Below are 26789 nucleotides of genomic sequence, written 5' to 3'. Positions count from 1 at the left end.
TATAGTTCAAAGGTTGGTATCTTTTTTGGTTTCCTTTTTTGCTTTTATAAAGAAAAATAAGGTTGTGTTTTTTGCCTGAAAGAAACGTAAGCAAGCCCCCTTCCCCACCCTGCCTCTCCCCTGCCCCTGCGGGGTGCTGGGACCTCGGGTCTCGGGCAGGAGGGGCCGAGAGGAGGGGGCGGGCGCTCTGTGTTGGGGGCTTCCTCAGAGCCAGAGGAAGGGTACTCGGGAGTGGAGTTTGGCTTTGTTAGGCAAAAATAAAATTAAAAAACTTGACACACGTGCCCGCTCCACAAACAGGGGCCAAACAGCACCACCTGTGCGTTGGGATCAGCCCTGGCAGTCGGACTTGGGGTCCCGGTGCGGCCCCCGGCCCCCCACGCCCCGTGTGCTGGCGGGGAGGCAGGGCAGGAAACAGCTCTCGGGACAGGAGCGGGGGGAAGAGGAGAGAGGGGGAGGTCAGAGCAACTCCTTCCCCACATGGTAAAAAAAATTACTAAAAAAGCACCCAAGGCTTAAAAAAACGAAACCTCCCTGGTAGGGAGAACTGGGGGCATCCCGCTGAGCAGCAGAATGCCTTACCTGGCAAAAATGTGTAGAAAAATAAAATTAAACTTTATCCCTGAATGATAAAGACCCTTCCTCCTGTCCTCGCCAATGCTCCCCTCCACCTCCCCTACGGGCAAGTCTCAGAATTCCCCGAGGCCACCAGTCCCTCCCCGAGGGGCACAGGCACGTGCAAGACACACACGCACTTGCTTGCCTGCCTGTGTCTGAGGCCCAGGGCAGTGGGGACGGGGTGGGGGAAATCTGAGGGCCACATGCACACGCACACTCAGTCCTCACAGCACTGGGTGGGGGTGGTCCCTGTGCCAGACCAAGGGCCTTCCCTCCTCTGCTCAGGGGCAGGAAGGGACCCCTGGCACAGAGGCGGAGGGTCGCAGGGGGCAAATCCGTGGGAGCAGTAGGCAGGGCAGTGGCAGGGCCTGGGGAGTGGGGTGAGAGAGAAAGCCAGCCGAGGTGGCCTGGAGACCGAGGTCACACTGAGCCCACGGTGACAGCACAACGAAAGGGAGGAAGGAAGGAGGGTCCTGGGGGACCAAAAGGGGCCAGGTTGGTGGCAGGGCAGGGTGTCGGGTTCGGTCTCCTTGGAGACCTGCAGGCTGCCCCGGGCCTGTCCTGCACGGCAATGCAGGCGGAGGGCTCTAGTGAGGCCCTTGTGGGAGCCCCACGCACGGAGGAGGGCCCCAGAAGTGCAGGCCTGGGCAGGTCCCTGGAGGTAACAAAATGGGGGCACACGAGGGCAGCAGGGAGGCTGGCAGGGGGACGGGGAGGAGAAGTGCTTACACTAGAACTTGAGGGGCCCTGGGCTGGGGACCCCAGGCCCCCACCTCCCCAGCCAGGAGAGTCAGAGGCCAGGCCAGACTTTGAACTGATAGGACAGGGCGAGACGGGGGCAGGGGAGGCCCGTCCTCAAGGGGGCCTGCCCAAGGGCTCTGTTCTTCCCCAGGCAGGACTGAGGGTGAGTGATACAGGGACCGTCCCTTGCTCCTCCCCCAGGGAACCTGAGGTGGCGGCGTGGGACCAGAGTACAGTACAGAGAGGTGGTCCTGGCCCGCAGCACAGGGTTGGGGGGCAGCCGGCTCCTGGGCAGTTACAGTAGTAGTGGCCCGGGCGGGCTGGGCAGTGCGGGAGGGGACCCCAGGGTCCCGCAGCCCCTTGGGGATCCCTGGCTTCGGGATCAGGGTCAGCACCAAACACAAGTGACGTCGGCCGAGGAGACGGGCAGGGAGAGAGTGATCTCACGGCCCATGCTCAGCCCTGCCCACGCTCAGCCCCGCGGTCTGTTAGGTGAGGAGGGGATCCCGAGGACAGGACGGGCCCAGGGGGTCACGGGCCCTGGAGAGGACGACAGAGGCAGCGCCCCGGGGAGGGCTCCGAGGCCGGCATTGGTGGGAGCAGCATGCTCCGGGGCACCCCTGAGCCCCTCAGGGACCTGGAGGCTGCGGGCGCAGCTCAGCGCAGGACCTGGTACAGGTAGGCCGAGGTGAAGAGCACGTTGGCAGCCAAGCTCACAGCCAAGAGGCCCCGGACCAGGGAGGGCCCGAAACGACCTTGGAGAGAGAGTGAAGAGACACTGTCAGAAGAGGGACCGGTGGGTGGTGGGGTTGCTGCGCAGGGGACCACCGACCCAGCCCCCCAGGGGCCTCCCCGCCCAGGAAGACCCCTGCCCTTGGGGGTCACTTGGTCAATGAGGCGCCTCCTTTCCTGAGCCCGCGCTACCACACGGGCACTAGAGGGTCCTGCACTTGCACCCTGGGGAGGGGGTTGGGGGGCGACCGCCACTGCACAGGCAGGAACAGGGGCTCTAGCAGAGTGAGAAGTGCCCCATCCAGGCTCCGGGCTGGGGTTCCCTCCCCAAGTCTGTGCTTGGGATCTTGAGGCTGCTGAGTCACATTCCAGACCAGCCAGATGTGGGAGGCAGCACCTATTTCCGGTCAGCTCGGAACCTGTGCACACCTGTCCGTCCGTCTTCCTCACACACGTGGACCCCCGATGCCCCTGGGCTGACTCCTGCGTGCCCACCGCGCGCCCGGGGCTTCACAGAGCCAGGAGCTCATCTCACTTCCCGCCCCGCGGCCCGCACGCAGGAGAGCTGGACCGGAACCCCGCAGCTCCGCGCCGGGCCAGGCACTCCGGGTCGGTGTCCTGCCGGGACCCTGTGCGAGGGCCGGAGCGCTCTGTGTCTGCGCTGGCGACAGGAGCCCCCCCTGCGGCTCCGGGGTGCTTGAGACGCAGCTGGCACAGCCGAGGCACTACGTTCTCACTGGTGCTGTGTTCCTTCGGTCAGATCTGAGAGCTCCCTGTGGCCAGGGGCGGATCCAGACCCTGATCAGAGCAGGGGCGTGTTGTCTGCCTGTCCCGTGGGGCTGGACTCGGAGGTGCTGGGGGGCTTATCTCACGGACTTCTGGCCCTGGAGGGCCCTGGAAAGCTTTCTCTCTCAGGGTCCCTGACAGACCAGGAGAGGCGGGGGCTGCAGACCCACGGCCCCCCCGAGCCACCCTGCCCTCCTCCCCCAGGTCGGAGCACAGACCTCTCCAGGTGGTGGCCCCCTCTGTGCACCCTTGGGTGGTGGTGTCCACTACACAGGTGGACGACTGGGATGAGTCGTCCTCTTTCTTGATGGACCGGCTGCTGCAGGCACTGCCTCTTTCTGGCCCCGACCTCATGTCTGCAGAGAAAAGGGGTGTCTCAGCGGGTGCTCACAGCTCACCCCCAGGGACAGACGTGGGGTGGCTCCACCTCCAATCCCAGGACCGTCCTTGGACGTGGCCCTGCCCACTTGCCCTAACCCTGGGCAATGGGAGGCCAGGTCCTCGTTCATAACCCGGCTGCGTAGCTGCCGCGAGGGGAGCTGGTTTGGACCAGGAGCAGCGAACTCTGTGCCCAGCAGGCTCTGGCAGATGATGGCCACAAGCGAGGCTTCAGGAGGTGGGGCAGGGGGGTGGCCAAGGCTGGGACGTGGGATGTCAGCCTGTCCTTCCACCTGTCTGGCCAGTATCCAGGCCCACTGTGGCCAAATCTTCTGACGCTGTAAGAAGCACAGCAAATCCACACATTCAGGGGAAAGTTCTACATTGTAAAGGTTAAGGCCTGATATAAAAAATTTCAAAATGCTTCTCAGAACACCACCATCTGAGCAAAACAAAAATATCTACGACCAGACAGGCACAGGCTTGCAAGGCACGATGCCTTTTTGATCCATCCCAAAAAACAAAGGCCCCTCAAGGTCAGTTGCAAAAGAAGAAAATAAAATCAGTCCACAGAGGGCAATATCTATGACGGTTCAAGGGCACCAGAAGCCCAGCCGGGAGAGTCTGGAGCTCAGGAGAGTGGCCTCACGTGCCCAGGGAAGGGCAAGGACAGGCTGTGTGTGACCTCCTGCTGGGTCGTCCCACACCTGCAAGTGACCAGCGGCCCTGTCACAGCCTGGCCAGGAGGGCAGTCAGAGGATCGTACCCATGTTGAGCTTCGTGTCCTGCGCCGGCGATCTCTGCGGGGCCTGGGGCGGCTCGAGGGGGAAGAGGCTGCCGTTGCGGGGTGAGTGCTCGTCGGAGCTGCTGGGCGTGCTGGGGGCCTCCCCGGGGGGTGACGGGAACAGCAGCAGCTTCTGCCCCTGCAGGTTGAGCCGGGCCGGGCTGATGAGGGGCCTGCGGTGGCGCAGAGAGCCAGAGCTGGAGGCCACGGAGCCAGCCACGGAAGGCGCTGGGGAAGGGAGCGGGGAGGAGGGATAGCATCCCGACAGCAGAGAGAAGTAATCTGGAGGGCAGGAGGAGGACAGACACGAGGACCTGTGGTAAGACTGGCGACGAGGCGTGAGCGTTACCCACTGTCACAGCTACGCTCGCCGCGGCTGCTGTTCCTCGGTCCGGGGGCTTCTGCTCTAGTAACCCGGGAAGAAAGGCAAGGCTGCACCAGGACAGGGGACAGAGGGAAGCCTGCCGGGGGCTGAGGGCGACCAGAGGATCACAGACCCTTCGCCACATCCCTGCTGCCCCGAGGGCACTCCTGACTTAACTAAGGCTGGGGAGCCCCAGCCCTGCTCCTGGCGGGGTCCTGAGTGCGCGCCGCCAGGAGTCATCCCCGATAAGGGCGACAGCATTCTATCGACTCCTGGAAACCGCTGCGCCCATTTGACAGAAGAGGAAAGTGAGGCACAGGATATGAGTCACTTGCCCAGGGCTGCACTTGCTGGAGACACAGGGCTGAGACCTGAACACCAGCCCCCTTCGGACCCTACGGCTCACGCTAGCCACGCTGCTGTTCTATCCACGGATGTCCGGAAACTCCCGCCCACACTGCCCCCCCCATCGAAAGCAGCTTCCCGTCGTCCTTACCTGGAACAGGAGCCTCTCCGGATCGAGACACCTGAGATGGGGGGCGGCTCCCGCTGAACAGATACCCCGAGTCTGGAGGGAAAGGGAAGGGTGCCACGTGTCGGGCCCGTGGAAACGACAGCTGCCCACCCCCTCCACTCTCCAGTCCCTGATCTGCTGACATTGAACCTTTGTCGCTCACGTCAGGCTTTCACAAAAACACGGGCTCTCCAGCGACTCCATGAACTACTGTCCGAGATCCGCTTCGCCCACTCTCCGTTCGTGGGGAAAGCCGCCCTGGCCCCCTTCCCCCAGAGCCGCTCCTTCAGCCTTCTGGGGTCCCCGCCCCCTGCTAACCTGTGCCCGCCGGCCTGGGCTGCACCGGGCCGGCAGGCACAGTGCAGGGAGCACCGAACACGCTGCTTTTCCTCAGTCAAGCACCCCCCAAGGGCGGAGACCCCACCTCACATATCCTGTCCCCGGCGCTCGGCTGAGCGCTGAGTGTGGGAAGATCCAGCGGCCACCGCGTGCTGCCCGGAGCGGCTGCTGCTCCACCGCCCTCGGGGCCCCGAGGGTCCCCTGCCCCTTCCCCTACAAGGCCCACGGACACAGGCCCAGGCCAAGCCCTGTGTCTGGGTAAGCGTGGCCACGTGGCCTTTCTGGAACCTGTTCTATGGATGCTAGGAGAGCAGTGTCTTTGCTGGGCACGAGCTGTAGGGACGCAAGGATAAGGCCGGAAGCAGGGAGGAGTAGAGGAGAGCGAGAGTCAGACAGACACAGGAAATGGGAACCTGGTTCCTGGAGGCAAGGAGCTGCAAAAACCCATCCTCACCGCCCCCCGCAGGGAGGCCGTGGGATCCCGCCCATCACCAGAGGACCCGAGACAGGCCTGCATCCTGCAGAGGTGCCCTGCGGTCCTTGCCTCCAGCCCCGCAGGGCAACAGGGAGACTGGGAAATCCGCCGCCACGGCCTGCACTGGCTCTGGGATGCCACCCACAGCTCCCAAGGCGCTTGAAATGCAAGCCCCCCGGCTCGTCCCCCGGGGCCGGCGAGCACGGGGAGCCCTGCACGGTCTCGGAGTCTCGTCCCAGTAGTAGGGGCTGCTCCGGGCTGGGAGGTGCCAGGCTCCTGGCGCCCTCAGCAGTCTGCCCGCTCCCGCCCCAAGTTCTCTTCAAGGGTCACAGAGAACGGATGGACGTCTCTGCTCAGGGGAAAAGGAAAAGCATCCGAGTATGAACTCGGGATACAAGCAAAATGGCCTTTAACTACCTTGGAGGAGCGAAGCCGCTGGTCATTGCCGTCACGCGTACTCCCATCCCATAGTAACAGCAGCAGCCACGTCTGCTGAGGACCCTCCTCTAGGAGCTTCCCTGACGTCATGCCCACCTCAGGCTTGAGGTATGGCCTCTGGTTCGAGGCCCTCCCAGGGTCAGGGGCTGGCGACCCACTTGGCTGCTCCCAACTGACAACTCCTGGCACTTCAGCTGCCCACATCAGGGGTTCACAAGACCCCCATGGCGCATGGCCTGGCTAGAGATGGGGACGCCTGAGCACCCCCAAGTTGCCTCCAACAGACCGGTAGCTGGTGGGCTTTTCTCCAGGGGTGGGGAGGGGGGCTTGGGGCTGTTTTTCAACCCTGCGTCTGCCCTATGGGGAACAAGAGGAGCAGTAAGGGGCCCCTCGGAGATTAAGTCCCTGCCTTTCACCCTGCGGGACATTAACTGGTCACTTCTCTTCAGGCGCTTGAGATCAAGAGTGCCATGCTCTACTGACTGCGCCAGCCAAGTGCCCTGCTCATTTCATATTTTAAAGAGCAAAAGAAGAGGCAGCCTTCCCCCACAGTCTGCACCTCTGTCCCCAAGATGGCCATTAGAAGGGCCTGGCAGGACCCGAACTGAACTGGTCCTACAGAGGCCTGGGAGCTTGTGTCCCTGTCCCCACCTTGGCCTCCACCAGCCCTACCCTCACCCCTACCCAGAAGGCCTGATGAACAGCTCCACAGAACATTCTAGGGGAAGGGCCCAGCTGCTGGGCCTCCCAGGTTCCCACGTTCAGGGAATTCCAGGGACCGGGGACCACCCCCAGGGACACAAGCAGGGGATCAGGAGCGCTGCTGAATGAGCGGAGGAGGGCGGCTCATCCAATAAGCCTGCTGACTTCTGGTTACACAGAACCATCTGGAGTCCAGGCATCTGTACTCGGACAATCACACCTTCGGCCCTACCCGAAAGGCTGTGAACCCTACCCACAGTGTGCCCTGTCCCTCCTGTGGTGTGACGCACCCTCTATCCAGAAGGATGCCTGAGCTCAGGAGCCAGACAACTGGGCACAAAGCCCAGCTCTGAGCTGCAGTGGGACCCTGGGCAAGTCACGGTCGGCGGGGGACGGGGAACCAAATCTCAGAGGGGACTCCGACTGGAGCCGGAGCCCCCAGCCCAGCAAAGCTGCTGTGGGGCTTAAACGAGACACCCGTTGCAGATTACCAAAGCCGGATTAACCAAGAGAGGGCCCACATTCTTGGAGGCTGGGATCCTGGCTCGTGGCTTCCCACTTCCAAACCCGCCACCCAGGAAGCCAGCCCCCAGGATGCAGCCCAAGGAGGCGGCAAGCCCAGGTCACCCAGGGGGCTTCCCAGAGCACCGAGGACCCTCACAGAGGTGCTCCCGTGAGGGTCCGAGGAGAAAACAGCAGATTTAGTTTATAACTGACTTCCCAGAAAGATTCTGCTGCGAAAGGTGAAGATGGGGCGTGTCCTGGGACAGGGAGCAGGTGTTGGTCGTGCCGGGGCCTGCAGGCCGCAAGCACTCAATAAACCCGGGCAAACGTTCCAGCCCCCAAGCTAGGATGGCAAAACGTGGCAGTCCTGAGGACAGTAAGTACAGCGGCGAAAGGCCACGGCCAACATGTGGACATCGACCGAGCGCCCGCTGCCCTTCGAGAAGGTGCTTTGAAAGTGTCGCTTGTTTGACCCTAACACCCACAGGCAGGTTCTGCTACGAGCCTCGTTTTCTTGGAGGGAAACGGAGGCTCAGAGTAGGAAGGCGGCTGCTGAGCAGGCGCGGCGCCAGGATCTGAGCCCCGTTCCGCCCGCCCCCCCGGCAGCCCCCCGCGCCGCGCCCCTTACCTGCCCGCGTCAGGGAGGGTATGGTTCCCAGCGAGAGGGCCCGGCTGAGGCGGCCCGGCAGCGAGGAGGGCGAGGCCCGGCGCGGAGACCGGAACAGCTGCTGGCTGGCGAGCGGCAGGAAGCCGGGCGGGGTGGGGATGAACAGCGACGGCGAGGGGCCCGCGCCCGGGCAGGACACCGCCAGGCTGGGGCTCGTGGGGCAGAGGCCGGCCGCGACGCGTGGGGAACACCTGCAAAAGCCCGTCGGGCGCGGGAGAGAAGAGGAGGGTCAGCCCCGGGGGGGGGCTCTGGAGGCGGCCTCCGCCCAGGTCCCGGCCCCTCTCCCCTGGTGCCAGGTGGGGCCGGAGTCGGGGTCCCAGGGAGGCGTGCGTTAGTTGAAGCGGAAAAGCAGTCCGACCGCGTTCACGCCATTAGGAGCGGGTGGCCGGAGGCGCCAGCGTGACCCAGCCCTCCCGGCATGCCCCCTCCGAGCCCCTCAGCTTCACAGCACACTAGTTCCGCTACTGGTCTCGGGATTAAAGTGACACTGTCGCCCTTGCCAACCTCACGCCAACCCTTCGCCTTGAAGCGAAAATGCCCGCGCCCGCGCCAGGTACCCAGTGAAGGCCAAAGGCCTTGGGCTCCCCCCGGCCCCTTGGCACTCCATGCCCAGAGCCTCCTGACGGGGCGGCTGAGCTCGGGGAGCCCCCTGCTCCCCAGGACCCGGCTCCGGGCATCCCACTGCTCCTCTCTGGTCTCGTTCCCTCGTCTAAAGCCGCCTGCAGAGTGGAGAGGGAGGCGATCGGGCTTGGGGACCCCCAGGAAGTGGCTCTTGGGGAAGCAAGCCTAACTCCAGCTTAGAAAAGACCAGTAAACGATCGCAAGGCTGCCCAAAAGACGTAAGGTGACAGTGTCTCTTTAACTCGAGAATGGGACAAATCACACAAGAGGACTCGGTGGCCCCAAGCCAGACTGTCAACCATGCTTCTGATTAAGGCAACCGATTACAGAAGGAGGGGAGGGACAGAGGCAGTTAATACATTAGTCCGCCGTTCGGACGGAGCTGGGGGAGGTCCAGCCTTACCTCAGTCCCAAGGGACAATTGGGGCCATGGACAAGGTGCCGATGGATAGGCAGGCCGGCGCAGGCCCTGCAGCAGAGCCGGGGGCCGGCTAAGGGACCCACCCTGCGCCCCTCGTGACCAAATGCTCAGGGGACCGCTAGCAGAGTCACACTCTGCTGATGTCCCTGTTTTTCACTCCCAGCCCTTGCTTTAAACAAGTTCCATGCGGCAAGCGTGGGGTACGCCCTTGGCCCCTAAGAGAATCATGGGATCTTTTGGTGCATTCCAAAACACCAGGAGGCTACCTGGATGTCAGAAGCAAAGGCAGGGCCCCTGGGTCTGGGGGACGTGGGGAAATCATGGCAGGAAATCATCAAGCTCGTCACCAGAAGTGTCTGGCCAGTTCCCCGCAGGATGCGCCTGCACGCCACACGCTGACTTGTTCCGCCCAAGCCCGTCAGACCCCCACCTCCTTGCCCCCACCCCCAGACACCTGTGGAAGGTTCTGGCTCTACACAGATCGATTCTGTTGTCACCGTAGAACAGTGATACCACGTGGCAGGACGGTGCCACCACTGTGGGGGAAGAGCCAGAGGCAGGGGGCCACCGCCTCACTGCAGGGGCAGGGAAGGCACACTGGGACCTTTGGCCAGCTTGCTCTGATGGCGTGGGAAGTTCTGTCCCCTGCAGGGGCCTGCGCCTCCTCCGGGACCCGGTAGGCTGGCAGGGCGGGCCTGTCCAGCAGAGGGCAGCAGCACTCAGGGCCCGCCCCCACCGCAGAGCCCACTACCCCCACTTTCCCCCATCCGGCAAGTGAGGGGAGTGGCTCCACATCAGGCTGCAGGGTTCAGAGGTGGTCAGCTGTGCCCAGGAGACGCTTCCAGGGTCCTTCCAGCTCTTACCCGCTTCCCCAGATCCTGCTCACACCTGGGGCAAGCTCGAGTCTCAGCCGTCCGGCACGGGAGCGCTTCCCAATCTGATTCCAAGAACGCTGGCACGGAGGAGCCAGTTCTCTGCTCTGACCCCTCCTGCTGTGACACGCAGGGACATCAGTCACCTAGCAGAGCCTCATCAAGTGCCAAGGGTGCTCCTCTCATGGCTCCGCAGCAAGACGGTCCCTGGAAACCTCTGCCAGGCTCCAGCGAGCTCAAAGGTATCGACGCCTCCTTTGGCAAGCAGCCCCCCCAAACCAGCCCGCACCCTCAAATCCCAGCTCAGAGAGGCACTGAGCCCCAAATCCAAGTCTGCACGTCCACTGCATCAACGGGTTCTGGGACGGGGCGGGCGGCATGTCCCATCTGACGCTAAGGGGGCCACCCGGTCTCTTTCGAGCCAATCCCAGTCCGAAACGGGAACGGAAGGAGAAAGGACGACATTTCAAGCAGCAGTTTATTGAGACGGGGAAAGAGGACCCAGCAGGGCACGATGACAGCCGAGCCCTGAGCCGCTGGGGCCTGCATCGCCAGCACCCAAACCTGACTCCCGAGGGCATGCCTGGGCCCTGAAGTCCCCTGCCCCGGCCCAGAAGCCTCTGAAGGAACGTGAAAGAACAAACAAGACATGGTGCCTGGCGCCTGCCGGTGGGAGCAGAGCCCCGGAGGCATTTATTGAGAAAACAGCATGAAACACAGACATCTACGGCCGGGGTTCCGGTTACAGCAAAGACAGAGTCACCGGCCAGTCCTCCGCAGGTCACCAACAACCAGAGAGGGCGAGACACGTGGCAACAGTCGCGGACAGAAGGGACATGGGCTCCTCCCCAGGCGGGTGTGTCGAGGCAGCTGCTCCACCCACGGTGGGGACCCCAGACTTGGAGCGAGAAGACAGCCAAGTGGGCCCCCCCCAACATCTTGGAGACTGTCACCCCAACCGCAGGTCCCCAGCAGAGGGGACAGAGGTCCCGGGCAGGGCGACGCATTTCCAGTTAATAAGCCCCGATCCCAGTGCTGCCTGCACTCCCTCAGCTGTTGCCAGCAAACATCAGAAGGCGTGGAATACACTCCAAGCAACGCACTTCAAAGGACAGACAGGTAATTTAAAAAAAAAGTCACGCAGAACTCTAAAACGCCCAGGACGCCGCACTCCGAGGACGCCCATCTCATGAGGGTGACTTTCCCTCCCCGCTAGAGGGCAGGAAAGACATCTGCTCAGCGGGGGCTCCTGGCCAGCACGGGAGCTGGTTGTGGCTATTATAAATAATTTAACTTAAATACACACATACACACAGATGTCCTGCTTCTACTCAACGCCAAGAAAAGCCATCATTAGCATCACGCCGTCAGCTTCCTTGAGGACGGGCGCTTCCGTACACGAGGGCACGCACAGCCAACAGACCACGGGCTCTTGGCCTGGCACCTGCCGCCGCCTCTCCCTCCCCGGCAGGCTGACTGGGGATGAAGGGATGGGCAGTGGGCCGTTCCCCGCTCCCCCGACGACAGCCAAGCCAGGCCTGAAGGGCTCGCTTCCAGTTCCTCCTTCCTGGACGGTCACTTTACACCTCCCTCTCTGCAGAGAACAAGCCAAGCCCAGCCAGGTGGGGGCTTCAACGGGCCACACAGCTAGGAGGCAGCTCCAGACCACCCCCTCCTACCCCGGGTGCAGGGCCGTGCCCCGGCTGCCACACATGCATGTGCGTGGGGTGGGGTGGCTTCTTAGGACCCCATGAGCATATAAGGACCATGATGGCGGGGCCCAGACTCCATGAAGGGCCTGGCACCTGCCCCTCAGGCTCAGTTAGTAGGTGGCCCCTTGCTGAGTGTGACTCTCACGGGCATGTCCTCTGCTTTGCCTTCCCCCAGCTCCAATACGTAATGGGGAGTGGTTGGCACCCTTGGGCGCCTATCTGGAGGGGGACTGATACTCAGTGACGGGAAGTAGACCACACGGGCCCTGGAGGGAGTCATCAGAGTGCAGAGCGCTGGACGGGGGCGGCCCTGGGCCCGCCCACCTGCTGGGATGGTGCTCAGAGATGGCACCCTAGGCTAACGACCTCCCCTGTATGCGGGTCGCACTTCCGTGTCCACAGTGTGTCCACACCAAGATCAGCACTCAGGGGCCCTGGAGAAAGGCTCACCTCTCGTCTCAGATGGTAAACTGAAGCTTGGAAGAGCCCAGGGCCTGGCTGGAAGCAGCCAGTGACTAGCAGGCGTACTTTCCCGGGAGCAGTGGCTCTGTCCCCGGGTTCTCACCTGCCCCACAGGGAACCGGGAAGCAGGAGCCTCAGCAGCCTCCGGGTGTGGTGCCAGGAGGATTAGTGACAGGACAGCGAGGGACAAGGTGACAAACGACCCAATGTCATGTGTGCCAGTCTTGCGCCCCTGCCCTGTGCTATCCGCAGGGAGTGACGACCTTCCCCAGGCATCCTACAGGGGCCAGTGGAGGAAGTGGGACACCGCAGGCAGGGGGGCAGGGGAGCAGGCCAAGAAGACTCAGGCCTCTGCTGCCAGCCAGGTGGGGCAGCCTCTGCTCGGGAGGCCTGTACCCCAGCCCCTGCGGCAGGTGGTGGGGGGGGTGCGGTGCACAGGGCTCCACCACTGGGATTGGGCCCTGGCCTTTAAGGGCAAAGCCAGCTGCATCTCAGAAGGAGGAGCAGTGCCTGAAAAGCAGAAGACTCAAAGAGAAACTGCTCGGACCCCCCGCCAACCGGGCAAACGCCCCCAGCAGCCTGGCTTCTGAGAAGACCCTCACTGACCACAGGAGCCGCAGGATTCTCTACGTCCCCCTCAAGAGCCTTGCCCCACACACTCAAGGTCAGGCCCAGTCGGGACCCAAGAACAGTGTTCTCCGTTCCTGGGGAAGGAGGCCAAGGGACCATGTGTCTCAGGAAGGTCTTGGAGCTGGAACTGAACCGTTTACCCAGGGGCGCAGCCCTGTGTCCTCTTGGTTCCCCAGCTCCATAAGAGCTGGCTGGACCACAGTCACGACCAAAAGGACAGCCCAGGGAAGTGACGTGGAGATCAGGTAAGGGGGCTCTGCTCTGGCCCGTGCTCAGCAGCACCTATCCATGCCAAGCAGCCCAAGGAGGCCATGCGGCAAGAGCCCTGCCCCCAGCCACCGTCACCAGCCCGAGTCAGGGGCTCAGGGATAGAGCAAAGTGAAGGGAGCAGCAGACAGCAGGGACCTGCCCCTCACCCCTGGTGTGAAAAGCAGGAAAGAGTGTGGCCAGGGCAGGGGCTCCTGGAGCTGCCAGCCAGAGGCCGGCTGTGTGGGTGCCCCCCAGGATCCAGTCTCGGGGTGGTGGGGGGTGGTGTCTTTGGCCAGAAAGACAGCGGCAGTGGTGGGCAGCTAGAGGGCACTTGGGAGGGTAGCTTCATGGTGCCGGAAAGGACAGGGGCTCTAGGCTGGGCAAGGGCAGGAGTGTGGCAGGTACGACGCAAGTCAGAGGGGCCCTGCTCCGATCCTGTCCGTCTGTCTGTCCTCCCCCCGCAGTCACTGCTGCTTCTCTGACCTTCGGGGCCGGAACCTCCGTGGGCCTGTCGCCTTCCTTGTGGCCACGGCTGCCGTGAAGCCCACCAGGCAGCACAGGGACGTGGTGCTGAACTTGAGCGTGTCCAGCCAGCCGGGCGAGGCAGCCTGCAGGTACTGCTCGGTGAGGTGCAGCCCCAGCAGCAGGGCCCACAGGCAGGTAGAGAAGGCGTCGATCCTCCGGAGCCTGCAGGACAGAGGAGGGCGGCGGTGAGAGCCCAGGACGGGCAGGGGAAGAGCCCGCTCCCTCCGGCCACTTCCAGTCTCCCGTGTCCATCCCTGGTCCTGCCCACAGCACAGAGTCTGGGGCCGCGAGGAAAACGGGGGCCTCGGACTCCCACTTCCAACACCCACGTGCTGCACAACTCTGAATGGGGGGATTCCAGGCTACGGACCCTCCCTCGCAGCCCCCGAGATGACACGGACACGGTTCACCACAGTCTCCAAGTGCACAGGGGAGGGCGGGGCTAGAGCCCCACTCGGTCCCCAGACAACCAGGGACGGAGTTGGGCCCATCACCCCGCCTCGGCACCAGAGACGCCCGAGAGACAGAAGCACACCAGGTGGCCGGAGCACACGGCAGGGAGGGGCAGGCCGGCTCCAAGTGCCACCAACGCCCTCAAGCAGGCCACACGCGTTTCCTCTCGACACCTGCCCCCCACCCTGCCCCCACCGACTCCCAGCGGCCGGAGAAGGGGGACCGTGTCTCGTTCCAGCCACGCCACGGAGCTTTGCCCATGGCTGCGCGCCCAGCAGGGCCTCCTGGCCTCGACTCCGGGTGTCCTCCTCCCCCCGCGTCCTGCCCCACCGGGCTCCGCACGCACCTGAGGCGGCCGGCCAGCAGCATGGCCAGCAGGCAGGTGAGCAGGCCCAGGGCCACGACGCCCATCTGGTGGCTCTGCCCGAAGGCCCAGGCCTCCCGTAGCTTCTCGGCCGCGTGCTCGGGCAGCAGGCCCAGCAGCTGCTGCCAACCCTCCGGCCCGGGGGCGCTGCTGTTGTCGGGTGCGGCTGAGCCGTTGCCACCGGGCGGCAGGGCTGGAGGCAGGGTGGCCTGTGGGGCAAAGGGGTTGCTGGTGCCATAGAGCGCGAGGGTCAGCAGGAAGGTACAGGCCAGGAAGGCGAGGGCGCGGAGCACGATGACCTGGACTGGGGCCTTCGCCGCCGACGAGCAGCTCTGATGGGGAGAGAGACAGGTTAGCGAGACGGCCGGTGCCACCAACGGTCATCCCCGGGGCCCGCTCTGCATGGGGGGTCTGGCCAGGGCCCCAGAGCGCTTGCTTAAGAATCCACCTGGTTCCAGGGGCGCCTGGGTGGCTCAGCCAGTTAAGCATCCGACTCCTGATCTCAGCTCTTAGGGTCCTAAGCTCAAGCTCCGCTTGAACAAAACCAAACCAAACCGCCACCTGCTTCCTGACGGTCAGTGGTCTTCAGTTCTTCCGCACTCCCAGCTTTGTTTCTCGGTTTACTGCCGGGCTCCACTGAGGCGCCTCCTGCCTTTCCCGGCCTTCACCCACCCCGGACGTCCCCGTGCTGGGTCGGCTACGCTCTCCCACATCTTCTAGAGAAACGCTTTTGATATTACGGTGACCCGTTTTTTCTAATAAGTTTTTCCTTTTGTCAAGTTCTCATCGAAGTTCCTACTGTGATCTTAAAAGGAATTATAACACCGGGGTAACTCAGGCCAAAATGAAGTCAAAAAACCACAGCAGCCACGTTGTTTGGTCTAGGAACGCGGTGGTGAGGAGCAAAGCCAAAGGTCAGCGTGTCTGGCTTCCTGCCGTGTAGAAGTGGGCATGCGGGCCGTGGCCGTGGCCTTGTGGTCAGAGGCCTGGGTGCAGCCTGAAACCACACCAGCTGGGCATGGAGAGGGTGGGCAGGAATGCCTCTGGGGGGGATGGTTTTGTTTTGATTTTTTTTTTTTAAATTTTTATTTATTTGTCAGAGAGAGAACACAAGCAGGAAGAGTGGCAGGCAGAGGGAGAAGCAGCCTCCCCAGTGAGCAGGAAGCCCAACGCAGGGCTCCATCCCAGGATCCTGGGACCGTGACCTCAGCTGAAGGCAGATGCTTAATGACTGAGCCCCCCCAGGTGTCCCTGGGGTGGATGGCTTTTACTTCTAAAGCCACCTGCTATTACCTCAGAGTTTCCAAACCAGAACATTCCATCAACCTAGTAGTGATAATAATTAAAAATAGCTTCAGCTAGACAGGGCCAGGTTCAAATCCTGGTGTGTGCCCACCTGCAAGTTATTTAAACTCCCAAAGTTTGGCCTCCAGCTGTAACTGGGGGTCCCGGGGTGGGACGGCAGACCCACCATGAAGGGCGCCATGGGGGACGGTGCCCGTGTCGGGGAAGCAGGGCCTAGATACCCACCCCCTCACACCCTGCTCCAGCACACAAACACAAACCAACACAATCGGAGTCACTCTTCCTGGGACCCCTGCTTGGTCTGAAGACAGGAAGAGACAGGGACAGGGATGGGGATGGGGCCCTGGGAAGGCTCCTACCTCCAGGAAAAGGACCTTAGCTCTGAAGAGCTGCCCTCCGCTCACGGGGGCTCAGCCCTCTACCGAGGGTTTCCACCCCATCTCAAGGTTGTGACTCCCCAAACGCTGCAGCGGGGGTAGTGGTGGTGGGGGGGGGCATCTCACGCCAACCTGCGTGTGGCTCTGGTCTGCCTCCCGGCGCCGGAACTGGTGGCTGAGCAGCAGGGCGCGCAGCTGGCGGTTCTGGTGCTTGATGTAGTACTCGACAGCCGCCTGGCACGGCCGACACAGCTTGTACATCTGCTCCAGGTGGTGGCGGTACACCTCGATCTCTTCGTCGTACCTGCCCTGTGGCGCGGACGCACGACAGAGGCTCAGCGTCCCCCAGGGGCGACCCCGAGCAAGCCATCCCCACTGGAACCTGCTTCCGGTGGTGCCCGACCCGACGGATGGCCTGCAGTGGTGATGCCGGCCCGAGAGGCAGGTCCAGCCCAGAACCTGTCATGTGGCAGGGGCCCACGGGTGACAGGGGCCTCTCCAGCCAGGTTCTGTGACCGCACAGGGGCACCAGGAGGCCAGGAACTTGGGACGTGGTCCCTACCTCAGCCTCCCCTCCTGGGCTCCGGAAAGGAAGGGGAGTCCCAGGAGAAACAGCTCCAGGCTGACGCTACTTAGATGCAGACAGAACCCGCCCAGAGGCAGGGTCTGCCCTTGCCCTTAAGACCAAGGATCCAGAAAACACTAGAGGACCGAGAGCTTTCGTGGGAGCTGAAGGGTCCTTTGGGCTTCAGAAACAGCCCAGAAGACTCAAGGCTCGAGGCAGCAGCACACCTCTCCTTCCCCGGGGGAGCCCAACACTCCAGTCTGCAGCGGCCCGGAGAGTTACCGGTTTGGTCTCTTACTGGCACCAACTATGCCAGAGCAGCGGCTCCGGCTGCCAAACTGCACCCGCTTTCCCTTCTTTAAGCAGGTTCCCCGGCTCCCCCTGCCCAACCATGGCTCTGTGCTACACTCCTTCCTGCCGGCAGAACCGTGGGGGAAGCCAGGGTCTCTGGGCCCCAGGTGGGCTCCTCTCCAGCGGCCAGGGAACCCCTAGACTGGGCTGTGCTAGCTAACCGGCCGGCTGGGCCCCACTGTGGGCCCAGACGAGGCGAATCCCTAACGGGCTGCTGGGCTCTGCCCAGTTTCCTCTCCCAGAAGCTGGGAGCGCCTTCCGCCGACCCCACAGCAACCTGCCAGGCCGGCCAGCGGACAGGACGGACCCAGAGACACAGATGCGACAGTCTGACAAGGCCTGCGCTGGAGCCCCAGGACCCCACCTCCCCCTTGCCCAGGACAAAGCCCTCAGGCACCCCCCCCCCACCTCCCCAGGGAACACCTTAAGATGCTGGGGTTTCCACGACCGTCCTGGCCCGGAGCCCTGCAGGCTGTGACCACGTGAGCATGAAGGGTGCCCCGACTGAGGTGGACGAGGTGGAACGGCTGGGATGTGGGGCTGGCGCGGGGCAGGAGGAGGAGGGGGGCCCCCCACCATGCGCCACCAACCCCTGCCCGCCACGCGCCCCCCTCACCTCGTCCCGCGGCGCGAAGGCGGCCAGCTGCTTGATCTTGGTGGTCTGGTGGTGGCTGCACCTGCGGCACAGCAGCACCTGGCTGCTCACCCACTGCTGCGGCTGCGCAGGCGCGCGGGGGCGGGGCGCGCCGCTCACCACGTGGTTCAGGTGCTCCAAGTACTGGGCGGGGATGGGCTTGTTGTAGTCGCCATTCTGGGGGAGGGGGTGTGCATGGGTGGAGTCAGTGGGGGAGCCCCATCTGGCGCCACTCCAGGGAAGGGGGGGCGACCTCAAGCCTCCCCTTTCTTTGCAGGCAATGGCAGAAGCTTTGCCACATGGAGCCCCGAGAGGGCAGCCTGCAGCTCTGGGAACCCTGTGGCACCCTGCGGCTCCAGGGAGCTGGATAGCAACCTGCGGGCTGGCCGCCTGGGTTTGTGCACGGAGTTTCCCTGCACTGCAGCCACGCTCCTGCCCTGCAACCCGCACTTGCTGACCCAGGTGTCTGGGGGCCTGGCAGAGCTGGGCCGTAGCTACACAGCATGGCCCACACAGCCGTGCGACCCGGCCTCTGCAGGAAGCCTGCCGACTCCAGGTCTGACGCAAGGCACGGAACAGGCCGGAGCCAGAAAGACCTGGGTGTGCACCCCAACCCTCCACTGCAGGGGTATGACGCCGCCACCCTGCTCCCCAGGCCCACGTCGTCCTCCCGGGTGGAGGGGCACCCGCACCTCCTGGAAGCCGTTGTACTGCTCACAGTGCGGACAGTCCCAGCAGTTGCGGTTCCCGTAGGGCACGACTGTGTCCTGGTTGCAGAACCAGCAGTTGACAACGGTGTGCGTCGGCTTCATCCTGTGGATGGGGACAGGGTCGTGTCAGCCAGAAGAGCTCTGCCACCTGCACTATGGGAAGCAAGACGGGGGACCCAGAGCAGGGGATGCAGCAGGCTGGAGGAAATGTCTGGACAAGGGGCTGGCTGCGTGCTGAGGGTTTACCAGGAAGACCAGCAAGGAGGCTGAGGCTAGGTGGAGCTTCCCCTAAGGCCAATAGGGGAAGTCCGCCTGCTTGTGCTCCCGCGACCTCCCCCCCCCCACCTCCCCAGGGAACACCTGAAGATGCATGAGATCCCTTGGCTCCTGCTAGTCTATGTGGGAACCCAGGGCCACCCCCCTTCTGCGTCCTGGGGCTCAGGCAGGGGGGCAACAGGGGCCAGGCTCTAGGACCACCCTCCTGAGGCCTGCAGACCCTGGGCCTGACCCTGGGCCTCCCCCTGGGCCGTAGAAACGGTGCTCTTCTGGGACTTTCCAGATGGCAGGAGCCTCCTGTGTTCCACAGATGAAAACTCCAAGAGACTGAGGCCAAGGAGACACAGGGGCAGGGATTAGAGACAGCTGCTCAGACTGGAGCCAAGCATCCCTGATGGAGGGGACGGGGCAGGCCATCCACAGGGGGCCTGGCTGGCCACACATGTGGTGACAGGTGGGGTCTGCAGGATAATCCCAGCCCAGACACTGGGGGATCTGTGCTCTGGGCGCCTTCACCCAGTTCACTGGCTGTGGGATGGGGGCAGTGGGGGAGAGAAGAGCAACTGCCCAGCAAACCCCTCGGGTCCCAGGGAATCCGGAGACCATGTGGACAATGGATGGCAGCTGCTTGAGCCCTGGGATCCTGGCCTCATGGCCCCTGTCCCTTCTGTTCTCCTCCAGAGGCCACCTCCAGCTCTGAGGTGCTGCCTGGGCCCCGCTGTGTGGGCACTCACACCACACCCGAGTGCTCTCCACAGGGCAGCCACGACTTCATGCTTCCCCGAGCCAGAGGCCCCGGCTTTGCCAGTTCTAGATGTGAGTCCAGGAAGCTTGTCCTCACCCAGCCTGGCCTGCAGCTGCCCAGTGCGAGCCATCACAGAGCCCGCGCCTCCACGTGTTACCACGACCCAATGGTACAAGACACACAAATGTGCTCTGCAGCACGAAGGGCCAGCTCCGGGGACTCGAACCACAGCCACCTCCTGGCCTGGCCCCTCCCTCACCCCCCCCCGGCCCCCGACCACCGGCAGGTTATGAGGGTCGCACACAGGCAGCCTTACGACCTGTCACCCGGGGACACGAGCATATCAAGGGTGGGAAGTACAGAACAATGCCGGCCTAAGTGCCTAATCGATGGTGGTCAGCTGGGAAGGTGTTGGGGAGGCGACGGTATGCAAGGAAGGGCCCCAAGGTAGAGAGGACACCCTGCGTCGCCCCCAGCATCCACAGCAGCACACTCTCTGCCCCTGTTCAGGCCAAAGCCCTCTCGGTGGACAAGGGCCCGCCATGTCCTGCCAACAGCAAGAGGCCAGAGTAAGGCCTGGAAATGGCCAGGCGGTGCGGCCCCGTGCTCCCGGCTGTGTGCTGTGGCCTCTGGGAAAAGTCACCTACCTCCTGGAACCCCCACTGATCAGGGGACAACAGGGATAATGATAATCCTTGCCCAAACGGAGGCTGCTGAGGGAATCAAACCAGGGCGTTTAGGAAAGTGCTGAGCTTGGCAGGAGGCTGGCGCAAGGCACTCCGACAGCTGCCCCGGGCTCCACGACCCCTGGGACAGCTGCCCCGGGCTCCACGACCCCTGGGACAGCTGCCCCGGGCTCCACGCACGGATTCGGGGATGGAGGTGCCAGGCAGGGCGAGAGGTGCGGAAACCCGCCGTGCCAAGATGCTGCCGCCTGGCTTGCCCTCTGCTCATTCATGCCTGGTTCATAGGTGTCTCGGTGAAGCGCCCACATCCCCTTGAGTGATGACGCAGGCCGGGAGACTTCTCTCACCTGCCCCCGGAGCCCCCAATTCTCACCAGGGGCCTCCTCAACCCCCCTCTGGGGAGACCAAGCAGAGGAGCCGGCAGCCTCGGAATCAAGGGTGATCGGGACAGGAGCCAAGCAAAGGCACCGGCCCCGGGGCCCCCACGCGGGGGAGCAGGACCTGCAGCTTCCGTCCCATGGAGCCCCCGGAGCCCCTGCTGCCCCAGGAATCCATCATTTCCATTCCGAGCCTCCAGCTCCATTGCGCAGGAAATGAGCCCGGCCTGGAAGCGGATGGCAGGAAGGAGAGGCGGGGGATTAGCTCTGGTCCCTGGGGCCGGCTCTGCCTCCTGTCGCTGTCACCCCCTGGTAATCCCTGCCCAGGGTGGGGGTGACAGTGGGGGTCCACAGGCCACCGAATCCTCCCCAACGGCTCCCCTGCAACCAGTCCTGAAAGGGTCCGGGGCCTGGGAGCCATGGCTGGCCCAGCAAGCAGCGGGGTGCCGGGGGGAAAGAGCGTCAGCTCCCCGGCCAGTGCTGCTGGGCCCCGGAGGGCTGCACCCCCCTCCGCCTGGACCAGGCCTGACAAAGGAGTGTGAGGGTCTGTCTATTCTGAGAGCTTAGCGCCCCTCCTGCTCCTGCTCAGGAAAATGCCCCCCAGGTCCCCTCATGAAACCTCCAAACCTCTCCTCCCCAAGCCAACAACCTCCGCCCCAGGGAGGCTCTAGGACAAACCACTCTGAGAAGTGGGCAACATCCGAGGTAGTAAGGCAGCACGGCTCCGTACCACAGGCAAGGATGGGACAGGCCCTGGCGAGGCGGCCTGACGGAGGAAGGCTGGGCCCCAGCAGGTGCGCGGACAGGGGGCCTGGAGGGGTTCACCCAGCCTCTGCTGCAGCGTGCTGAGCTCCTGGGCTCTGCTGGAGCCAGAGGAGGCCCGAAGCAGCCAGGAGCAGGGTAGCCCCTTGGGAGAGACAAGGAGCAGCTACGTTCTCCCGACCCAGCCCTCCACAAGCCCCGAATCCACAGCCCGGGGGCAAAAAATACACACAAAAGACACACAAAAAACACACGCCCTCAACAATGGTACCACCCCACAGCTCTGATGGGCATTTAGTGAGAACACAGCTCCTGTCCTGACATTTCCTACACATGGGACGGGGCCATCTGTTCCGGGAGGGACCCACCACTCTGAGGGACGCGGCTCCAGGTCCTCGACACCTGCCGGGAGCCCAGCACCGCGTCACACCGAGACACCAGGATGGGCTCCATCCCTATGCAAGCGGGCTTAGCGTCTGTGGCAGACCTGTGTCCATGTTTCCACCGGGCCCCAAGAAGTGCCCAGCCTCCCGAGAGGGCCTGGCAGACTTCCGACCCCAGCTGCGGGAGGGCTGCGCGAACCCTGGGAGACGGTCCCCAGCACAGGGAGGCGGTTCCCTTAGAAGCCAGGAGGGCAGTCCCTGGCAGGGCCCCGAGAGACAGTGTGGGACAGCCTCCCAGGCGAGCGGGCCTCGCTCGAGCCCCAGGCAGTTCCTCCCTTGCTCTTCTGTGCCCCGAGCGGGCAACGCGTGCTGCCCTAGCCAGGAGAGTCCAAGCAGGTGCCCCTGGGGCCACCGCACCAGCGATACCAAGAAGTACCTCGGTGCCTCCAGGCCTCCGCCCGGCCTCGAGGCCATCCTGCCGGCACCAAGCCCGAAAGCCCCCAGACCACCTCTCTGGGGACAGACGTGGCCTGGGGATGGCGGACCGCCCACCTTCGCCCCAGCACCTCCTGCGTTCACGGAGCACATGCCAGGCTCGCCGACAGAGACAAGCAAGGCTCTCCACTTCTGACCCGGACACGAGGAGGAGAACGGAGAAGTCCACAGGGCAGCTGGTGACAGATGTCACAGGAGAGGCCAACCAGCAGAGCACAATGAGCAGATGGCATTCAGACAGGCAGGGCGGCGGGGCCAAGGGGGGGAGGGCTGGCCCCTGGGCTGGTGTGCGGTGGCAGGAGAGTGCGGCCGGAGGTGGGCGGGAGACGGGGATTCTGGACGCCACGATGAGGCTCTGCTGCCCAACCTGGGAGGCTGGTGTTCTCCGTCTCTAAACCCCAGAAAGTACACAAGCCAGTAAACACCCAGGGTGCCACGGGCGGTGACATGGGAGGCCCTGCGCAGGGCTATGCTAGCAGAAGGTAAGATCCTGGACACAATACTGAGCAGCAGAGTCTGGAGACGGGAGTCGAGGTGGGGCAGGGGCAGGCAGCCATCAGGAGCCCGGAGGCCGGGCGAGCTGGCCCCACAAAGTTTAATTCATGCTCCCAGCCCGGGCGGACAGTGGTGGCCTCCTGCACGCGCTCAGCGAGGACCCAGTGTGGGGCTTGGTTAGGACCCAAAGGGCTGGACTGGATCTGCTGTTCAACAGAGGCCAGAGGAGGGCACGAGCCCAAGTTCTCCAAGCGCCAGTTCCCTCATCTGGAGAATGGGCTTCTGGAGGCGGTGTGCCTGAACTACCGCATGCTGTCAGCTCCGAGTTACCAAAGATCCGGGCAGGACTACAGAGGCTCTGGGAGGGCTGCAGCACTTCCGAGAAGGGGCCTCTTCCCCAGGCTCCTGAGCCAGTTTCCACCACCCGACCCTCCCAAGTCGCTTTCCAGAAACAACTCTCCTCATTCAAAACCCACAGAGCGAAAGCCCACGATCCTTGCTGTCACAGCGATCTTCCTGCGAGAGGCAGAAGGGCTCAGTCTCTGCAGGGCTTGTCTTGCTTCTGGAGCGGGACTGTGGCCACTTAACGATGCCCAGACAAAAGCCCGTGCTTTCTGACAATCTCAGAGCATCCTGGAAGAGGTCTGGTCCTTCTCAGGCCAACCAGGAAAGAGGTCCCCACGCCACACCATGACTCTGTGGTGTCTTGCTGCTGGAGTGAAAAGGCCTTCCAGGTACCCTCCGGGCTGCCAAGAACCAGCGAACCCCACACAGCCCTGAGTCTCCAGATTCCTATTTCCGGGTGAGGGGAAGTTGCAGCCAGCACCCCAGGAGGAGAGAACAGGACCCCCAAGAAAAGCCACAGCTAAAGACACAGGAGTGTGAGGCACTGTGAGCGAAGCAAGCCCCAATTCAGCCACACTCAACACAACTGAAGCCTGACCGAGGCTCTGATCCTTGGTGTGCCACCCCCCCACGCCAGGGCATCTGGGAGGCAGCGGTGTCCAGGAGACAAGCCGGGCCCTGAGCTCCCTTCTGCTGTCCACATGCTCTGGGAATCAGAGGAGACTGCCACATGGCCCTGCACTTCGGTTCCCTCATGTACAAAATGACCACCTAAAACCAGCTGGTCCTGGAAGCCCCTCCAGCTTCCAGAAATTGGGCAGGAACCAGAACAGTGGGAGGCCTGCAGTGTCAGGGACCCCTTGAACCAGAAGCTCCATCAATCCCCTGCTATCCTCCCCTGGGAAGCCACCCCCTCCTCAGCCTGCCCGTCTGGCTCACCCTGCAGACACAGCTGATGTCCCTCCTACCCTTCCTCCTCCAGGAAACCTGTGACTCAGTCACCCTCCTGTCTTTCTCCCTTGGGTGAGAAGCAGCACATGGTGGCGGTTAAGGAAGAACCACCAGACCGCCCAGGTTCAAATCCCAGCTCTGCCACTTGCTACCATGGGACCGCAAGCCCAGTTCCTTTTCTTCTTCTACCTGGAACCTGAGCTTTGCAGGTCCCTTGCTGCAATGACAAACCCACCCACTCTGTCCCTAGGATGGGTTCACAACCCTGTCTTTCCCCCTGTTCTCGGAGAGGCCAGATCAGATGTGGAAACAGCTGGGCTGTCCCTGAGGCCCTGCGAACTAGAGGCCACTCCACCTTTCTCCCTCACCACGGAGGGCCCTCAGAACACCGGGGGGTCATCATGATCTCTGAGCCCTGCCAAGCCTGGGACAGCCATTGACCCAGCTCAGCAGCAGCGGCGGCAGCAGCAGGACCGGCTGGTTTAAGAATATGCGGCTTCCTCCGAGCCTGGGTGGCTCAGTGAGTTAAGCGTCTGCCTTCAGCTCAGGTCATGATCCCAGGACCCTGGGTCCGAGCCCCCCCCCCATCAGGCCCTCTGGTCGGCAGGGGGCCTGCTTCCCGCCCCTACCCCCTCTCTGTCTGCCTCTCTGCCTACTTGTGATCTCTGCCAAATAAAGAAATAAAATCTTAAAAAAAAAAAAAGAAAAAAGATTATTAGGCTTCCCTGCTCTTGGACGTAGTGTAACCCAGGGGTTAGCAATGCGGGCTCCAGGACCAGGCGGCTTCAGTTCACACGGCGGCTCTTCTAATTAATGACAATTTACTCAGCTCTTTTGTCCCTGGGCTTCCTTCTCCAGGGGCTGCCGGGGTCGTGACTCTGATTGGGCCCCTGTGAAATTAGAACAACGCCCCAGCCGGCGGACGCCGACCAGAAAGTGCCGGCTAGTGTCAGTCCATCGCAGCGTGTGCCCGCCCAGCCGGGCTGAAGGCGGGCAAGAGCGCAGTCCCCATCTCCGCGGTACTCTCCCGCAGGGTGTGGGGGCCGGGGTGGGCGTGGGGCGGCCCCGCAGATCCCGCGGCTCGGCTGGCGCGCGTCTCCGTGGGGGAGGAAGTTTGTAACCCACGCGCTGGCCGTCCTCGCCCGCCCCGCATTCCTGGGATCCCCGAACCCACCCCCCCGGCCGCTTCCCCACCACGAAGATTCCCAGCCCAGCCCCCAGCGGGACGCGGGCGTGCGGAGCGGGTCCCGGCGCGTGGGCGCACAGGCCGGGCCCCCACCGCCACGCCGCGGCCTCGCGAGCAGGGAGGCGCCGCGCGGTCCCGGAGCGGCCGGGGCGGGCGGAGAGCGGCGGGCCGAGGCCGCGTGGGCCGCGCGCACTCACCTCCGCGCGATCCGGTAGAGCAGCACGCCGGCCGCGGCGCACGCCGTGACCCCCAGGCCGCCGGCCAGGCCCGCCGTGGGGCAGCGGGCCAGTAGCGCGCTCACTCCCTCCATGGTTCCCCGCGCGGGCAGGGGGCGGCGGGCGGCGGACGGCGGGCGGTGGGCCACGGGGCTGGGGGCCCAGGGCCGCAGGCGGGACGCTGGACGGCGGCGCGCGCCTCCTCGCGCCGTGACCTTCGCCGCTTTGTAGCCGGCGCGGGCCCGCCCCCTGACTCGGCGCGCTCCCGCCGCGCAGCCAATCGGGGATCGGGGCGAGCCCGGGGGGCGGGGCGCCGGCGGAAACGGCGGCACCGGGCCGCGCGCGCCATCGCGCGGCGGGAGGTGGAAGGCGGCGCGGCGCCGGGTCCCCAGCCCTCCACCGCGCCCGCCGCCGCCTGCGAAGTCCGGCTGCCTTAGCGCCTCGGGACGCTGGGGGCGAGTAGTCTCGCGCTAGTCCGCTCTGCCCAGCGCTGGCCAAGCCCGGCTCGTGCTCGAACAGCTGTTTTTCTGCAAGTTGCAGTGCTTTTAAGCTACTCTATTCAACAAAAAATTAGTTACTGGAAACGTGAAAGTCCGTCCAGAGGGGCGAGGTCCAATGCATCTCAGGACAGCTCTACCTCCGAACTTTGGAAAGCAAGGCGGGGGCTACGGGTGCTGGCCTGGCAGGAGGACACGGCTCAAATAAAGGGAACGTGCACAGTGATTTTAGGAATAACGAAGTTTGAATGAAGACACTGCTAGCACGTGTGTGCTTCCCCAAGTTGAGGACTGTCAACGCTGAGCCGCGGTTCCGCAGGGGCGTGGATTCAGGGAAGATTCACTTTGTGCCAGTTTCATTCATGGCTTGAGCTAAATTACTTTCATAACTAAAAAGAAAACAGAAACCCAGCTGGTTGTAAATATTCGTATCCGTACATGACACATGTTTCGGTGTCCACGCTTTTCCAGTGTTTCTGAGGTCAGGATTGGAGTTCTGCCTGTGGTGGACAGTGCCAGCGTGGGGTTCTTTGGCAGCAAATGTTACCGTTGTTTCCTGTTAACAATTCACAGGCCCCGGTCTTCCTAGGAGCTGCAGAGAGGGCAACGAGCAGGGCACAGCACCCAGGCGCTGGCAAGAGGGGCTGCTATTTCTTCCACATGGGTCAGAGCCAGGGCCTTTCTCTGGCCAAGCGGGGGCTCTCCGACAAATGAACAAATGGCAGTGAAACCTCCCTTAGAATGTGTGGCACGGATCTTTACGTACCATTTTCTTTCCAAGGAAGATTCAGAGACTGTGATGTCCCACTCACAGGGCGGACAAAGAGCGGCCCAACCACCGTGTCCTGGGTGTTACCAGTACAATCGCACCTTCACCGGTGGTAGTGCCTGTGGGCTCATCACCCTTGAGTGAATGCAACAGTTTGCTGGACCTTGGCTTCGGTCAGACCATTCCACAGGCTCAGATGCTCCCTCTAACTTATGTTCATCTACCCAAGCGCTGCAAACCCACGACCAGCCACTTTACAACTTACCATCCCTCTCAGACCTCAAGCAAGTCATTAAACCCCTGGCCTCTCTTAT

At 63.3% G+C, this 26789-nt stretch overlaps 1 protein-coding gene across 6 annotated transcripts; it reads right to left on the bottom strand.

The window, feature by feature from the left end:
• Nucleotides 1-25360, bottom strand: TMEM201 (transmembrane protein 201). 6 transcript variants are annotated; one of them, XM_044237105.1, is made up of 12 exons: nucleotides 25192-25360; nucleotides 18276-18396; nucleotides 17566-17760; nucleotides 16166-16342; nucleotides 14334-14683; nucleotides 13493-13696; nucleotides 8004-8233; nucleotides 4900-4971; nucleotides 4022-4212; nucleotides 3355-3593; nucleotides 3096-3233; nucleotides 1-2114 (listed from the first exon to the last, which is right to left on the bottom strand). In XM_044237105.1, the coding sequence occupies exons 1-12, from the start codon at nucleotides 25302-25304 to the stop codon at nucleotides 1832-1834; spliced, it is 2313 nt and encodes a 770-aa protein (XP_044093040.1). In that variant the 5' UTR covers nucleotides 25305-25360; the 3' UTR covers nucleotides 1-1831. The 6 variants fall into 6 exon arrangements, with proteins under 6 accessions (XP_044093040.1, XP_044093042.1, XP_044093043.1 ...); XM_044237107.1 differs by lacking the exon at nucleotides 3355-3593 and having other exon boundaries at nucleotides 1950-2114; nucleotides 4022-4321; XM_044237108.1 differs by lacking the exon at nucleotides 3355-3593 and having other exon boundaries at nucleotides 1950-2114; nucleotides 4022-4267.
• Between the last annotated feature and the right edge of the window lie 1429 nt (nucleotides 25361-26789).

The sequence above is a fragment of the Neovison vison genome, chromosome 2 (assembly GCF_020171115.1).
Source record: "Neovison vison isolate M4711 chromosome 2, ASM_NN_V1, whole genome shotgun sequence".
Lineage (NCBI taxonomy): Eukaryota > Metazoa > Chordata > Mammalia > Carnivora > Mustelidae > Neogale > Neogale vison.
This window is presented reverse-complemented; position numbering and strand designations above follow the sequence as displayed.